Source organism: Prunus avium, chromosome 3, assembly GCF_965620075.1.
Source record: "Prunus avium chromosome 3, drPruAviu1.hap1.1, whole genome shotgun sequence".
NCBI classification, from domain to species: domain Eukaryota; kingdom Viridiplantae; phylum Streptophyta; class Magnoliopsida; order Rosales; family Rosaceae; genus Prunus; species Prunus avium.
Genome location: NC_142286.1, coordinates 10,006,288 through 10,024,726, shown reverse-complemented (window position 1 = coordinate 10,024,726; position 18,439 = coordinate 10,006,288). Strand labels below are relative to the sequence as shown.

The following is an 18,439-nucleotide window of genomic DNA, read 5'->3' as shown; positions in this document are numbered from 1 at the left end:
TACAACTGAGCGAACTGGACGAGCTTCGCAATGATGCTTATGAGAACGCAAAAATTTACAAGGAAAAAACAAAGGCGTTTCATGATAGGCATATCATTAGGAAGTCGTTTGAAATAGGGCAAAGAGTATTACTCTTTACCTCTAAGTTCAAGCTTTTTCTAGGTAAGCTTCGATCCCGTTGGACGGGCCCGTATATTATTACTAATGTCTACCCTTATGGTGCAGTTGATATCCGACATATTAGCACGGGAAATGAATCGAAGGTTAATGGGCATAGGTTGAAAGTCTACCACGAAAATGTTTTGCATCAAGAAGATGAAGTGCTCCACTTCATTGATGTACCATCTATGGTGCAAAACTGAGTTGGGAAGGTAAGTCCCAAATTAATTTTATTTATAAAAATAAAAAAATAAAAAATAAAAAATAAAAAAAAACCAGAAAACGACCGGTCGCTTTGCACTTGCGACCGGTCGTGAGTCGCGCAAAATAAAAATTTCAATCTGTATAAAAACGACCGGTCGCTTTTGCCTTGCGACCGGTCGCTCTTCACGTATTTCAGTTGTTTTGAATCTGTTCCCCCCCCCCCTTCGACTTCTCTCTTCTCCCTCCCTCTAAATCCCTCACATCCCACCCTAATCCTAACCCAAATCACACTTTTCTCATTTTTTTTTCGAGTAGAATCCGTTTTTGGCATCTATTCCTTGAAATTTCAAGTGTTTTCATCAATTTTGGAGGATTTTCAGTTAGGGTTACTGTTCACCCAAGGTAAATTTCGAAATTTTCTTTGTTGTTTTCTCTTTGATTTTCCTACTCTAATTGCTTTTCTTATTGTTTCTAACTTGTTTTTCTTTGTTTTTGTTTTTGGTTGTGACTTTTGGTTGTGTTGGTATGATGTTGCTCAATTGGGTATGTTTTCTCACTCTCAATCTCTCAATTTTGATCATTGTTGTTAATATTGGTGTTTGTGGTTGAATGTTGGGAATTGTGGTTTACATTTTGGAATTTTGGCATAATTGTGCACTGTGATTAATTTTTGGCATTGTGGTATATTGCATGTTTGGGAATTGTGGCATGAATTTTGTTGTTGTCTTGCGTTGTGCATATTGGTTCATTTCCTTAGATGTCTAGAGCTAGAAAAGGTACCCGAGGAGGTGCATCTTCTTCCGGAAGTGCACCTCAACCGGAAGAGGCAATGCTCACTGCCACTGTGGTTACTGAGCGTAACCTAGATCTTAGTCCCTCCATCCAAACCGCTGGACTTATTCAAGTCCGGCACCTTCTTAGGGACCGAAACCTCTTACCTTTAGCTCGTCTCTATAAAAAATACAACGAATCAATTGTACGAGAGTTTTATGCTGCTTTCCCTAGGAGGAACTTTAGAGATAATGAAGAGGTGCCCCTTACGGTTCGGGGCAAAAATTTTGAACTATCCACCTCCATTATCTCTGACGTTCTTCCCTTGCCTGAGGGGGATACTGAGGAGTGGACCCAATATGTACATAGAGATTTTGATATGCAAAGCGCAGCTGAAAGACTTTTTTATGCTGACCCTGCTGCCTTTGCATCTCAAACCAAAAAGAATGTCCTCATTCAGGGTAAGTTGACACCCTACTTTGCCATCCTGTGGAGCTTTGTGCGCCACAACATCTACCCATCCGGCCAACGGTCGGAAATTCCCATAGTAGGGGTCAAGATCCTGAAAGTTTTGCATGAGGGAACTTTTTCCCTACCTATTGATGACATTATTTTTGAACGCTTAAGGGCTTGTGCACGTAAGAAACACATCATATATTATCCTTGCCTTGTTAGCATGTTATGTGAACGCTCAGGGGTTAGGGCTCGCCCTAATGATATATTTGTTGAGCCCATGGGTCCCATTTCGGACACTTCTGTGTCCAAGAGCATTTCTCAGAGGCGCCATGCACCTGCACCTGCACCTGCTCCGGTGCCACCCCATATGCCACCACCACCGCCATTCCCACCTGCTCCCAGTATCGACACTTCTGCTTGGGACCCCAGTCATCAAGCCATCTGGGACATGCAAATGATGCAATACCAGCAGATGCAGCTCCAGATTCAGCAGATGCAGAATATGAGCACTTCCATTGACGTCATTTGGACGCACCTCCAGATGCCAGGTCATCCCGGGACCTCTGCACATGTTGATGGTGATGATGTTGATGGTGATGATGTTGATGGTGATGATGATGATGAGACTGATGATGATCAGTAGTACTTTGAGCTTTGTACCCTTTTGAACTTTTAATTTATTTTGTTTTTGGGTTATATTTTGAGACGGGTATTAGTTTGTTTGTTTCAACTTTTACTGTTAGTTCAACTTTTATTTGTTTACTATTTCTTTTTATTTTGTGATTATCCATCCCAATTTTTCTATATGGCATTGTTTAGTATTAATTCTCCATCATTTATAAACATTGTTTCATATAAGTTTGGGAAGTAGGTTGCTTTATGATTATGCACTCAGAATTTTGGCTCAAATGCTTATTTCATTCCAAAACATGTGATTCTACACACAAACTTAAAATTAAAAAAAAATTAAAAAAATTTAAAAAAAAAAAAAAACAATAAATTTCTGAATCACTTGTTTCTTTTGCATTTTGAGCTAGCTGAGGCTTCTGCTAATTGCCTCTGTCTGTTCTTACTTGTAGAATCTGCAGCAGCTCTACATGATCTTCGTTCCTTTTCTGCAGCATCTCTACATGCTGGTTGGCGCTGTAGAGCCGCTTCTGCAGGTCCGCCACCAGAGCTTTCAGGGCCGCCACCTCCTCACTCAGTGCCCCGCACTCTCGTGTTCTCGCCAGTAGGCGCATGCCCAAATTTGTGGCCGAGACCGCGTTGAGCACGGTTAGATTGTGGGACTCGTCCACTGCCATCTGGTCAGACCTCTGCGCCACATGCAGGTGATCTGCAACTGTCAGTCTGCTGACAGTCATGCCATCCGGCATTACTGCCCTTCGCGGCACCACCTCAGAGAAGTTTGAGGCCGAGCCATGGTGGTATGAGGAGTTTGGGAAGATAGGGGTTGGAGGAGCCCTTATCTGGGAATTTGGTGGTGCTAGTGACAGCTCAAGGTTGAGATCATCAAGGTGAGTGCATGAGGATGCCATTGTTTTGTTTTTGGATGTTTTTGATGGTTTTCCTTGAGTTTGCAGAAAGAAATGCAGGGTACTCTTCCGCTTGCAGAGGCATGGTTTAAATAGACGTCTGCTGATGAGAGATTTGTGGTCCAGCTGTTTGCCATTTTCTCTCGATACCTACGCTTCACGAGGATTTTGCGGTCGCATGCATTTAGAAGGGAGCATTTCTACTTTCACTTTAATTTTCTTTTTACCTCCGTGTTTTCTGGTGTTTTACGTTTTTTTTTTTTTTTTGTTTTTTGTTTTGTGCTTTGTGTTTTGTTTTGTTTTATTTTAATTTTGGGAAGTGTGTTTTCCCTTTCGGCTGTCGTCTTTGTTTTGTTTGGGAAGTGTGCTTCTTTTTCTTTTGCAACTTCATTTCTTTTATTTCTGAAAAAAAAAAAAAAAAAAAAAACATTTACACGGAAAGGGCAACACAAACAGGCACACCAAGAATACACTAGAATCACTTTTTCACAGTGCTTGGTGTCTCGGCCATTGGACCTTTGAGTTTAGCCCTATGACTATCCTCTTCCGGGGCTTCACGCACAGCCTCTTGGGGCTCATCACTCGAGCTCCCAAAGATCGCACTCTTAGCTTGAGCATACCTACTTTCGCGATCTGTTTTCTTGCGTTTACCCGGTTGGTCCAGGTCCTCCAGCTGCTTTCTCATGTCATGGGCGTAAACACTTACCATCTTTGAGAGATTTTGGTTCTCTTCCCGCAACGCCTCTAGCTGGTGTCGATTCACCTCCACTATCCTTGCCCTTTCCCTTTTTAAACTTTTAATAATACTCTGGCACTTTTCCACCATACTTCGCTCCGCCGCCAACTGACCTCTTAGCACCTCCACCTCATGGGACTTCGCAATTAGGCGATGACCCACACTTGCGACTGTTGCCGAGCTTTGCACGCTTAGTGCCAGAGCATCGCTCACGACCCGGTTGTCATCCCTTGATCCCAGCACCCGTATATCCTTGGGAGTTACTAGATTTCTAGCAACTCCAAGGGCAACATCGTTGTCCAGCAGTATCGAGTCATTCACTGTCACGTGCCCCCGTGCAGAGGCAAAGTAGGGCATCCACACTGGTGCCACTGCTTGGCCCCGAGTCTGAGTCGGTGGAGCTAGGTTGAGATCCAGCGAGAATGGGTAGGAAGAAGCCATTTGAACTTTCTTTTCTTTTGTTCTTTCTTTTCTCTGTTGTGTGTTTCTGCGTTTGTGTGTTTTTCCCCAACTCTTTCTCTTCTTCTTTTATAGAGTTAGTTTCTACGTAACCCTAGACACGGCGCTTCTGCGTTTTGCGCTGCCCTTACGGCCTATCCCCTTAGGTCACCTCACCTGGTCCCCAACCCCTTAATTACAGTTCCGCCTTTCAGCACTTTTGAGAAACGAAAGTCGTCACACCTTCCTATGAAGCCAATAATTCTTGCTTGGGACCGAGAGAGAGACCGCTGCTGGTCGACACGTCTCTCACTTTGTATCCCGTGATTCACAGGTGCCGAGACTTCAGGGCCCACTTTTTTCTATTTTACTGAGTCCTCGCTCTTTGTGCTTCTGACTTGGTTTCTCTGTTTTATTTACTTTCTTCGCTTTTGGGCTTTCGTTTGGTTTGGGCTTTCATTTTGGTTTGTGCGTTTCTTTGGGTTGGATTTCTGCGTGCGTAGGACTGTTGTTAGGGCTTACTGTTTTATTTGTTTCTGTTTGGTTTCGTTTTTGTTTTTGTTTTTGCAACCGTGTTGTAGTTGTTTTTCGTGTTTGTTCTTGTATTTACTTGCTTTATTCCCTTTAATTCTTGTTATAACGTTGTTGATGCCTGAATTCTTTAACATTGAGGACAATGTTTGTTTCTAAGTTTGGGAAGGGATAGCAAGTCTTTTTCGTTTCACTTAAATTCTTACTTTCTTTTATTTTGTTTTCTTTTCTGTTTTGAGTCTTTTTTGTTCTTAAGTCACTTTCCAGACATATATGATGAGATTGTGATGAATGTTTAAATGACTTGATTGAAAATGCTTTTTAAAAAATAATAATAATAATAATTTGTTATTCACTAAATGACATCGTTCTAGCATGATATGTTTGAAACCCTCTACGCACTTGCCATTTGTTTCATAATTCTCTAGTTGAGGGACTTGCATGATCCAAAGAATTGTATCAAGCATGAATTAGACTTGTATAACCATATAATGTGAGCTTTGAGCCTTGTGCTTCAATTCATGAGTGTTATACACATATTCTTACTTTTCTTGTCATCTGAGTTGTTGTTTGATCTCATTATTCATTGATTTGGTTGAGCACTTAAAAGTCACTCATTCTTGTGCAATTTGATTACATGACATTTGAGAAATGATATTAAGGCCCTCTTTGGACCGTTTGTGCCTTTCAAGCAAACCCTATGCATGCTTAAGCATGATTTTCCATTGTTAACCACCTTGAGCCTATATGTATGCCTTTTCTTTCAAGTAACCAATTATTACTTCTAGCCTTAGCCTGAAAAACAAGAATTTACCTTTCTAAGGAACTCGTGAGCTTTAATTTAGATGTGTTTTTCATGGTAAGTTTGGGAAGTTTGTTATTACATTTCGAAAAAAAAAAAGAAAAAAGAAAAGAAAAAAAGAGATTACTTCACTAAAAGGGTGAAAGAAAAGAGAAAAGTCGTGGTTAAGTGGCAATGGTTTCAAATTCAATTCCATGTTTCTTGGTTGTTCAAATGGAAGGAAGGAGTGTGAATCGTAATTAGTGGAGGTATAAGGCTTTGTGGTCTATTTGATCACCAAAAAAAAAAAAAGAGTGAAAATCTCAAGCGTGATGTTTCAAAGTCTTTTAGTCAACGATTATATGCTCTTACATTGTGAGTTCCTTGGACTTTGTTGTATCCATATCCTTCATTTCTTACTCACCTAGCACCCTTAGCCCCATTACAACCTATAATAAAGACCTAAATTGATCCTAAATGTCATGTGTTTGAATTGCACACTTTCTTCTTCTTTTAAGTGTTTAGCATCCTTCTTGAGATCATATTCATGCATGTTTTTCATCTTGCTAATTGTGAGTTAAGTCCCTTATGGTTTAACTCTATTCTCATATTTATTATTGAGTGATGCATTGTAACCCTCTTCCGAGTGATTCATTTGTGAGAGGACAACTTTGGTGAGATTTGAAGTTACATTTGTGCTTGGTATGATTTTTGAAGTTGTGTGAAAACTGAAATTGGAGAATGAGTTTCATTTGGCCATCACACTACTACACTTGAGCATGTTGTGTTCTGAACTTTGCCGCCTTGTGACTAATGTCTAAACTGAGTTTTTCTTGTGAAAACTTTTGAGTCGTTTGCATGAGTCGCTCTCTCTTTGGAAAGTGTTCGGAAAGTTTGTTTCGAGTCTTGTTTTAGTTTCTGTTTTGCTCGAGGACTAGCAAAAGATAAGTTTGGGAAGTTTGTTCGGTTCATTTTTACACATGATTTTTCATGTTATTCACCCACTATTTTGAGTTAGTTCTTGACATTTTATAGCTTTTTACTTCCTTTTTGTGTTTTCTTAGATTTTACCTTGGTTAGAATGAAAATGAGCTAAAAGTGCATTATTGGTTATAAATTCTGATTTTGTTCATTTTCGTAGGTCAACTTCTTGGCCTGGGATCAACATGCTCTGGTGCTCGGATGAGGTCATGATCTTCTGAGACTTGTTCCAATGGATGTTAACTACAACATATCCAAATTTGAGCTCCATTGGACAAGTATTGCCTATCCAACCAATCCAGCATGTTACCACAGCTCTGAAATCCGAATTTGGCCAGCTTTTACCTCCTTTGTGTTATCTTGATTTTCTTGTTACCATAACTCTTGGTAACAAGAAGTTACCTTAGCTTTGAGATATTTTCTGAAGCAATTGGCATCTTATTGAGGACAAAGCTTCATCATGGCAAGGGGACAATGGGCTAAGGCTTTATCAAAGGTGGTAGTTTAATATTAAAAGGCAAAAGCTGGAAAGGAGGAGAGAGGGAAGCAAAAGGAATTGCAATCTGAAGTTGGGGAGCCTTTTGAACGTGGGAAAGGAAGTCATTCAAGAGATTACACAGAGGAGAGCAGATTTTGGAGAGTTTGGAGCTTGGAGAAAGCCAAGGTGCAGCCAAGCTAAGTGGAGAAGAAAGCTTCCACCATTGATGACCTTGAAGCTTTCATCATCTTCTCAAAATCTGTAAACTCTTTCTAATTTTATTTTGAGCTTGTATTTGGAATAAGTATGAGCAACTAAACTCCATAGCTAGGGCTTAGGTTGAAGCCCTAAACATGATTACCTTATTGTTTTGATGCTTGAGTGTATGAATTTCTAGATATTGTTGATGAATTCCAATTCACCAAATTAATCTATCCTTGATGTATGTTCTTCTTTGATTGATCACCTTTGAAAGCATGCTTCTTGAGATTGTTGGGATTATGTGTATCTTCATGTTATCCTAAGCAATAAATGGATGAAGTAAGAATCATCCATGTGAATTGGTTTCTTGAATACCTAATGTAAACACCATGCTATTAGGGTTCTTGTGATGTTCATATTCTCTTTGAACTTAATGGGTTTTTCTTGTAATTGAATCAAAGTACTAAGCACACCTAGATTCGATTATAGGGAAGGCACAAGTATTGTAGCACTCGTACTGCACTTTACGTACATTAGAGAGAATCAATGCGTCTTGAGCCACTCGTACTGGTCTTGATTGCGAACATCTTCAACAACACGTTTAGAGTTCATCACTTGAGTATCCATGAACATTGGTAGAATTGTTTAGGGTGGATTCCGAAACCCTAGTGTTTGTTACATCTTGATTCCACTCTTTGATATTTCATCTCTGCCTTTCTTATTCAATTTTAAAGTCCATTTACTTTCATGCAATAGAAATAGGTCACTTCAAACAAATCAAAAATCCCCCCCCCCCAAATGTGTGTGTGAGTTGCGTGTTTGACACGTTATGTGTCTTTGTTACTGAATTTTATTTCTTTCTGTAATTGTTTTGGACTTTTGGTCCGCGTTGTGTTCTTGTATTTTCTGTGCTGAATCCAACCGTATAAAGAACGTGAATTTTGGACAAACGGTTGGAAAGTTATAGGCAAAACACTGGACAGAGGTCGAAACTGAAAAGCAGAGAATTTCGACTCTGTGCAAAACGACCGGTCGCTTTCACCTAACGACCGGTCGCTTTCACCTAACGACCGGTCGCTCATCACGTCCAAATTTGAGTTTCGACTCTGCCAAAAACGACCGGTCGTCACTGTTCATTTTTCACTGTTCACGATTCTATTCACAGCACTGTTCACAGGTGATAAATAGGTGATAAAATGGTGATAGAAAATGCTGTTTGTGTTTTTCTTTAGTTTTCTTTTGTTGTTTCATTTCTTTTACATTTCTTTACTTATTTTTAGTTTCCATTTTGCATTTGTGCATTTGTGGTGTGTCAATTAAGTGTTCTTTACGTACTCAAACTAGAACTTATAGGAAACCGACAAGTTCTTCGTGGGATCGACCCCGTATTTACATAATCTATACTTCGTTAGATTCGTGCACTTGCGGGTATTTTTAATTGGTTGTTTGCACATTAATTTGTGTCCTCTTAGGAATGCAACAGCAACCCTTTAATCAATCAAATGGATGGCAATCCATGTGGGGTGGCAACCCTTGAATCAAATTTCTTGGATGCAAATCCATGGGTGAGTAACCCCAAAACCATTTGGATGCAAATCCATGGGTGAGCAACCCAAAAAATCATTGGATATAAAATCCATTATTGGGTGAGAAACCCTGAAATTTATTTGGATGAGAAATCCTTATGGGCGAGAAACCCCAAAATTGTATTTGGATAATAAATCCATTTCGGAAGGAAAACCATAAACTCTATGGAGGATCAATCCATTTTGGAGTCGAACCCATCACCAACAACAGTCAATTGATGATATTCTTGCTGCTAGCAAATAAGAAGGGATCACACTTTCTTTTCTTGGGCAGGGAAAGTATCAGCCAAAGAGAAGAAAAAGATGTAACAAAAAAAAAAGAGGATGGAGGTCTTAGCCAAAAAAAAAGGGCCATGTTGCTCTGTCAAGACCAATGTCTTAAAAATCGAAATTATCGCCGAAATATTGGCGATAATTTCGTTTTTTTCAGGTGGCGATCAACTGGGAACAAACCAAACTGTTTTCGTCAGAATGTCAATAGTATCGCCGAGATTATCGCCGAAATATCGAGCTCGATATTATCAAGCACCTTCAACACAAAAAACGCTGTAATATCTCGATATTATCGAGAATATCGATAATATCGAGATTCTCGCGATATGTTGACAAAAAAACTTGAAAAATGCTGAAAATTATGTTGTTGCGCTGCGCAAGATTCGAACCTTGCCTCTATGATCTCGCGATATGTTGATGGATCTTGAAGGCCTTGTGAGACTGGGAGTGATTAGATTGGGGGCATGGTTGGAAAATCTGAAGCAAGTTGCTGTTGCTGTTGGCTCTGTTTTGAAAGCTCTGCAAAATTTGAGCTCAAGAAGAAAACAGAGAGAAGAGAATGATGAGAGTGTCGGCACAAAGAAGAGAGGCAAGAAGAAAAAAAAAAGAAAAAAAGAGAGGTAAAGGAAAGATGGGAGTGGCGGCTGAGTTAAGAAAGTAGGGTTAGGTTTTGCTTTTGGGGTTCTTTAACCCCCTTCTCTCATAAAAAAAAGAAAAAGAAAGTAGGGTTATTATTATTAATTGGATTTGGGTTATTAATTAGGTTATTTGGCATTTGGGCTGCTCGCATATTAAGCCTTTTGTTTTTCTGTTTTTGTTAGAAATGTTATATAAATAGTAGTTTATGATTTTTTTTATGTAACTTTTATTTATTAAATCTTATTTCATCTTTAAAAAAAAATTATGAACATTTTAAAGGAAATAGTAGTATAGTAGATAAAAGAATCTTGAGAATAAAATAAAATGTGTCCAGTCACAATTGATATGTAGTTTATAATCACAAATAACCATTCCTTTTGTTGTGAATTTCTTTTGTTTGGGGCCTAGATGTGGGGTGTACAGAAACAAATCACCATTCCTTTTGTTGTGAATTTCTTTTGATTATGGTGTGTTTAATCTTTTTTCATTAATTACTATATATTTTCTACACTCATAGTGTTTGCCCGCTCGCTATATAATCAACTTAAATCAGTTAAATCTATCATGTAATGCATTTCCTTCCAATTTTTTTATGATAAACTAATAGATAATTGCCTAAATAAACATCCTACAAAGTTTCAATAAAAATTTCCAAGTTTTTCTTACAATTTCCGTGGTTTTTATTCAATTTTTATCGATATCGATAATATCCCGATATTTCCATCGAAATTTCCGTGTTTTTGGCCTACCGATATTTCCGATACAACCGATATTTAAGACCTTGGTCAAGACAAATAATAACAAGATGAGCAAAGGAGCTATGTTAAGGCTCTTGTCTGAATACACTACACCCAAATTGTTAAGGTCGGATTGTCTGGAAGATTCTCTTCTCTCCATGAAACTCAACTCGTGTTGCACATAAGGAAAGGAAAAAAGAAATGGCAACAGGACACTTTATAAAAAATAAAAAAAAATAAATAAAAAGGGGTGAGGTTATGTTGTTGTGTCAAAACAAGAAAAAAAAAAGGTGTAGTGGGGCCATATCGCATGGTCCTTTTGTTTGATCTTTCTCAATTCTCTCTGAAGCCAAGAAAATGAGGAAATAACAGGATGAGCCCACTATTGTATCGTCTCTCTCGACTTGCTTAGTCTTTCAAAGTTGTTGTTCAATTCTATTTAAAGGGGCAAACAGATATCAGTTCAGCTTCAATTGGCATGTGGGTCTCAAAGTCTCTCTAATGTGGACTCCTTGCTCATGATCCAACTGATGAAAAATGTCAAGGCCCATAAACAAATTATTGGTTATCAAAAATTGCCCGTTAATTCCCAAAAGCCCAAAGTATTTAATGAGTGATCAAATAAACACTCATTAAATCTACGGAGCCCTAAATTGCCTATTATATGGTTAATTGATCAATTTTAAAAATCCTCAAAGCCATATTTGGGTCCAAATGCAAATGTCAATTGTAGAAAATTTTGCTCATTATTTTTCTTGGACATTGACAATAAGAAAAATGGTATAAAACCATCCAAATTCTCAATGAGATTAAATTCAAATTTCTCAAACACAAATTCTCAATTAGTGGGCCAACACTTACCCATTAATTTCCAACTTTTCCCATGGGTCATCTACCCATGCAAATTTCAATGAGATTAAATTCAAATCTCTCAAACACAAATTCTCAATTAGTGGGCCACACTTACCCATTAATTTCCAACTTTTTCCATGGGTCATCTACCCATGCAAATTTCAATGAGATTAAATTCAAATATCTCAAACACAAATTCTCAATTAGTAGGCCACACTTACCTATTAATTTCCAATTTTTCTCATAGGTCATTTACCTATGAAAATCTTAAAATCTCAAAATTGTCTTAAAGACACAAATTCTAAATTAGTGGGCCACACTTATCCATTAATTTCCAAATTTTCTCATGGGTCATTTACATATGAAAATCTTAAAATTTCCAAATTGTCTCAAAGACACAAATTCTACATTAGTGGGCCACACTTACCCATTAATTTCTAAATTTGGAACTACGTCGGTTTGATCCCATCAAGGGTATGTAGGTAGTCTAGCATCCCACTAGACTCAACCGCAACCAAATTTGAATCCTTGGTTTATTCTAACCAAATTCGTCAGAACACTTTTCCAAGTGCAAATGTCAATTTTAGAAAATTAATGGGTTAATCGAAATTTCTCATTATTTTTCTTGGAGACAATAGGAAAAATGGTACAAAACCATCCAACTTTTCCCATGGGTCATCTGCCCGTGCAAATTTCAATGAGCTTAAATTCAAATCTCTCAAACACAAATTCTCAATTAGTGGGCCACGCTTACCCGTTAATTTCCAATTTTTCCCATAGGTCATCTACCTATGAAAATTTCAACATCTCCAAATTGTCTCGAAGACACAAATTCTTAATTAGTGGGCCACATTTATCCATTAGTTTCCAAATCGATTCTCCGAACTACGTTGGTTTGATCCCTTTGAAAGGGTACGTAGGCAATTTAGAGACTCAATCTAGATGTAACCGCCCAAATCTTAAATCCAAATAGAATCCATGGTTTATTCTTAACCAAATTTGCCCAAACACAATTCCATATTTGAATTCCTAGTTTATTCAGCTAAATTCACTCAAACACTCCTCAAAACAATTCAAATCAAATTTTCCTTGCAATGAGTCATGTATTCATTGCAATTCCTTGAACTACGAGTGGTTTGATTCCCGCAAGGGATACGTAGGCACCCTGGGGTTCGACTTAAGGGCAGTCGCAAAACCAAACACACACGTTTTGTTTCTTTATGATGGAATCAAAGGGTGTTTCCTTGAAGTAAGGGATTGTAATTAAGAGACACTGCGTCTCAAATGGGTCGAACCTAAAATAATAAAACCCCATTATTTAATTAGTGGTAGTGAAATTATGTTGGGAGGTTCACATTTTTCTTCATCAATCTGTAACATGCACAATACCTACAAAACGCTCAATTACATGACATTTATCCACATAACATAGCACAATGGTCATTTGCTCCTTTGAAGACATGTCACATGATTCATCAACAAGAATGGCAAATAATGAATCACCAATATCCCTGATGATTGCATTGATAATTTCAGTTGAAATAGCACTTGAAATGTCCTTTTGGATATCAGGTGATGTCAACTTCATATTTTCAAGAGCATTTTTAGCGTGACAGCTTTTATATCATCATCGAAACGATATAGCCATTGTAAAAATACAAGAAAACTCCCTTGATTGGTTGAATTTTTAGATTCATCATGCCCATGAAATGGAAGCCCTTGTTTTAAAGTATCCTACTAACACCAACTGATGCACCAAAACGAGTTCAATAATCAATTCGATTTTGGTTTGAGTGTTTTGAGAGAATTGTTTCAATAAGCTACTTTTGGTTTAATAAGACCTCACAACTTCGCCAAGCTTTATTATGGGCACTATTCGGTTCTCCAACATGAATTTGTAGTCTATCTTTTTTCTTCCAATTTGAAAATCCAACACCAACAAAAGATTCACCATCAGATTGCTCTCCAATATCAGGTTTAAAGAGATAACAACATAGACAAAAGGCAGCATCTTTTTCTATGTCATACTCTAACCAAGTAGGAAACTCACTAAACTAAGCAGGATTAAATCGTCTTTGTTTTGCTCCAAAATTTTTGTAAGGAAAATTATGCCCTCGAGGTTGACAAGGACCTTTTTGGAGACAGGCTCTTCGAACATGGTCTCGAACATTTGGATGGTAACTCAATATTTGATTATGTAATCCTGGATCAGCTGACAGATTTTCCAAGTTAACTTTTGTAGTTCGGTTTAAACTACTTTCGTTTTTCTTTTGACTCTTTGCAGGTGATGACTCCACTAACTCAGACTTTGGTTTTCTTTTGAGAAATCTTTCCATAGCAGAAACACATATATGGACTAAATTTAAATTGAAACAATTATGAACATCTTCTCAAACTTATAAACCAAAACAAATTGAGCATTCAATTCAAAGCAATATATTAATCAAACTAATAGAGAATCATGTATATAGAAATTTATAAAATAAAATTAAAAATTCATCAACACAAGTTCACAATTGCATTAAAGGGATAAAAAATTACATACTACACAAGAAAAATTACAAGGGATAGACAAGTACATACTTGGAGTTGAATATCGATTTACCAAATATCTCCAAAATCTTTTTTTCCCTTTGGTAATCTACACATAAATTGAAAGACCCATTAAAATCAATAGAAATAAAAAACTTGATAATATAATTAGAATTTGAGAAGAAAAAAAACTCACAAGCAACTGGCTGGTCTGGTCTGGTCATGTTTCTGACCCAAGAAAAGAGAAAAGGGCTCAAATTTATTGATTTATACAAGAAGGCAATATATCATTCTAATAATAATTCTAATCATTTTGGGAATGGGTAGAGTATGATTGTAGGAAATTTGGCTGGTCAGTAAGGCCCACGTGGTAATTTACGTTTGGCTGAATACTACTTTTAGTCCATATATGTCCTATCACTGTGCTAAGACCCATTCATTAGGCCACGTCCTGTCCTTTGGTAATATAGTTTTGGCAATTGAGTTGCATAATAGTATTTTATTTTTTTATAATAAAATTTTAGTGAGGGCCGGTGACAGCACTGGTCCCCATGTACCTCCGCCTCTAAACATTATCCTACCCTCCACCCCCTGTCTCTTCACACCCACCCGCCCTTCTCTCCCTCTTTCTCCTTGCACCCAGAGGCGGACCTACAGAGGCGCAAGGAGGTGCAATTGCTCCTCCCCTTGCCGGAAGTCCTGTGAAGAGGCTGGATTATGCACCTCTGCTGGTCCCAAGGTTCTGCATCTGAGGTGTGTTGCAAGGGGTTTCAAAACGAGGAAGATGACTTGGGTTTTCTGGTTTTCAATTTGTTGCAGCACAAACGACGTCGTCTTTGTTATCCTCCAGCTCAAAAGGCATTTAATGAAACGGGGAGTATTGATTGATGCAATTCTGACTTTCAGCAAATTACCACTTTAACCATCTTATTATCTTCCAGCTCAAAAAAACCTTTTAATTATCCCATAATCAATTAACCATGTGAGAATATTAGGATTCCCTTCCATCTAGAAAACCCACAACCCAAAATTACTTCCCATCTCGAAGATTTCTTCAGTGCAAATTTAAGTGCTGATGGGTTAGTCTTGAAGATATATTTTATGAGGTAATATTTCTTGTGGCTTTTACAAGTTATTATTTCTCACTTTTATTTCTCATTATTATTTCTCACTTTTATATTTTAGGATTCCTTTTTCTGCTTAGATGAATAAGTATGTAAATTTAATTACATTACACAATTGATGTCTCAAAAATCATACTCCTCACTGTTTAAAATTTTGGCTAGTATTTGACTAAATGTCTCAAAGAGGTTTCCATGTTTTTTTTGAACTATTATTTTTTTCATCAATTATGAATGACATTAGTATTGTTTAAATTATAAGGATATTTAGTTTTTTTTTAGTTTTATTTTATTTTATAGCTTTTAGCTTTTAAGAATTGCACCTCCACTGAAACATTCCTAGGTCCGCCACTGCTTGCCCCCTCTCTCATCTACACTACAACCACGAACCCCACCTGATGCAGGAGCATATGGGTGGATCAAGATAGATATTTACCATTTAATTAGTTATTTCATGATATATTGGTATTTTCTTATTTAGGTAGTTTTAGGATAACTTTTATTATTTAGGTGTGATTTTATAATTAATTAGTTTACTTTTGGACCAAGTAGCCTTGGTGCCCAAGTCTTGTAAAGCCTATAAATAAGGCTAATGTAATAGTTGTAGGGGAGTTTATGTTGATGATTAATGAAATAGTTTATTTGTGGCATGGATTTGCTACGGTATATGTGAGTTTGCACTAGCCCTAGATTTCGGTGCTCGTGTGTGTGGTTGGTGACCTATGTCCGGACTCCGATCCCCATCAATTGGTATCAGAGCTACGGCTCAAGATCTGCTTTCTCGGGGAGGTTTTTGGATGGAGGGTCGTGTTGACAATTACAACGACATGGAGGAAATTAGGAGGATGCTACGGCAACTTACGGAACGCATTGCTCGCATCGAAGCTCGAACCCAAATAGGTAAGAGTTCTGACGGGGAGGGATGCGTGAACCCTTATCTGAACCGAGTAGCTCGCATCGATACTCTAAGCCGTGGGAGTCTCGACGGGGAGTACGAGGGAGATAGCCCTTTTCATTGTTGCGCTCCGCTGTGTGAGTCAAGTGAAGAGGGGCACGATTATTCTCATTGTGTCTTTGAATGTATAAATGGATTTGTTAATTTTGGTGCATCTTGTTATTCATCAAAGTTATTAAATTTGGATTTACCTCCAATATTTGATCCTTGCAACTGTGGAACTTGCAATGAAAATTGTTTGGGCGTTCAAAGCAATTTTGATACGCAATTTATTGATCCGAACAATGAAGAGATGAGAATTGAGAAAACTCTTGAAGATATTATTGATTTTATGAGCATTAATATTTTCACTTGGAAGGTTGCCAAAAATTTGGTTGATTTTGTCAATCGATTGAAGATTCTAGAGAGAAACATTTGCATTCCTAGAAGGAGTAAGAAGAAGCTGAGAATAACGAAATATTCCAAATATCTTTTTATTTGGAAAGGAAGGTTTCAATTGGATGCTAAAAGATCCAGAATTAATATGAAGCAATTGAAGATTCTATTCGGATTTTCCTCAATCAAAGGCTTGAATTCGAGGACGAATTCTTTCCAACCAGGGAAGTCTGATGCAGGAGCATATGGGTGGATCAAGATAGATATTTACCATTTAATTAGTTATTTCATGATATATTGGTATTTTCTTATTTAGGTAGTTTTAGGATAACTTTTATTATTTAGGTGTGATTTTATAATTAATTAGTTTACTTTTGGACCAAGTAGCCTTGGTGCCCAAGTCTTGTAAAGCCTATAAATAAGGCTAATGTAATAGTTGTAGGGGAGTTTATGTTGATGATTAATGAAATAGTTTATTTGTGGCATGGATTTGCTACGGTATATGTGAGTTTGCACTAGCCCTAGATTTCGGTGCTCGTGTGTGTGGTTGGTGACCTATGTCCGGACTCCGATCCCCATCAATTCCTTTGTCTTCTCCACCACCCGCCCATTTTCCTTCTCTCTCCCTCTTTCTATGTCTTCCCTTCTCTCTCTCTCTCTCTCTCTTCAACAACCATCAATCCCAACTCACCCCGCGTAAAGTCCCATTCTTTTCGAAACTAAACCTTCCCATACCTTGAAGACTATAATTCATATTTTTCTGAAACTAATTGGAAATTTGACAAAACCCCTTCTCTTTGAATATGAATCCTAGTAATTGAATCGTTAATTGTTTGTTGGGGTTAGAACTTGGAATTTTGAATATACTAGGATTTTGTCATAATGGAGGGTGGAGGGTGGAGGGTGGAGGGTGGAGGGCTTTCGAATATATCGCATGTGCGTCTGTTTGGACAAACAATTCATTTTAGAAAAGATGGTTGTCAAAAAAGATATATGAAAGTCCCTGAAGTGGCATGAGTACTCCCAAAGCAATGAAATGCTATAAATAATGCATGCACATGCACATGCACATGAGAATTGTAGGATCTTGAATTGATGATAATCAATGATAATTTTGGTTTTATCCTAGTTACTAAAATCATTAAGTGCTTGATGAAAAGTATGACACCATATTTCATGAATTTTGACAAGTTACGTGATTAGGCAAATGGAAAGAGCGAATTCTAATTAACATTATAAGAAGCAAGAGATATTGAACTATAGCTTTACACCAAATTGTAAACTTGAATGTTATGAATTAGTGTTTATAATTAAGTGACATAAAATCACTAATATGGAGTAAGGGTTTTCGGTAGAGATATGATTATGGTATCCCATCATGCAGCCATATTCATATGAGATATAATTATTCTTTTGATGTGCAATTCATAGCATGTATGTTCAATTTATATTAATCAAGACTGCATGCTATAAGGAAATCCTTCAATAAGCTTATGAAATATCTTAAGTATATCGCCTAAATCGATTTCTTAAACAATATAAAGTGCCATGAAATCCTTAATCAAGGATTAAAATTAAGGGCGTGTAGCTCAAGTTATGCACTCAATATTATTATCTATATATATAAAGCAAAAGGCAGAGAATGGTGAAACATTCAAAATACCAGAAAATGCCCTTGGTTAATGCAAACATTAAGAATTGAATTATTAATTAAATGAGGATACTATGGTAAATTCCCACTTTTTCATATTTAAAAAATTTAAAATTAAAAGAAAAATCAGATAATAGATCCTCTTTTTATGGAACACAACTACCCATTATCTTTTTTAATTCTAAAATATATATATATATATTTTTAAAAAGCCTCTTGCAGGCGCGAAACCGCATGCGGAGAGGCTAGTGATTACAAATGGATATAATTTGGTACAAATTGCCTTAATAACTACTTTGAATTCAAAAATATGATGTTATTGCAACATACTAAACTATTAAAAAAGTTAAAGACTTATGAAAAGTTCAATTATTTGAGAAATAAAAATATTACCTGGCCAACAAATCGAGTATTTTGCCTACGTGATTCTTATCCACCACAATGATA

At 37.2% G+C, this 18,439-nt stretch overlaps 1 protein-coding gene and 1 pseudogene across 1 annotated transcript; one reads left to right on the top strand and one right to left on the bottom strand.

Moving 5' to 3' along the window:
- Positions 1–1,120: 1,120 nt before the first annotated feature.
- LOC148295583 (uncharacterized) lies at positions 1,121–2,048 on the top strand. The gene is made up of 2 exons (XM_088250530.1): positions 1,121–1,871; positions 1,903–2,048. Exons 1-2 carry the CDS (start codon positions 1,121–1,123, stop codon positions 2,046–2,048), a joined length of 897 nt encoding a protein of 298 aa, XP_088106656.1.
- A 10,676-nt stretch (positions 2,049–12,724) lies between these two features.
- Positions 12,725–13,694, bottom strand: LOC148295582 (uncharacterized; annotated as a pseudogene).
- Positions 13,695–18,439: the final 4,745 nt, after the last annotated feature.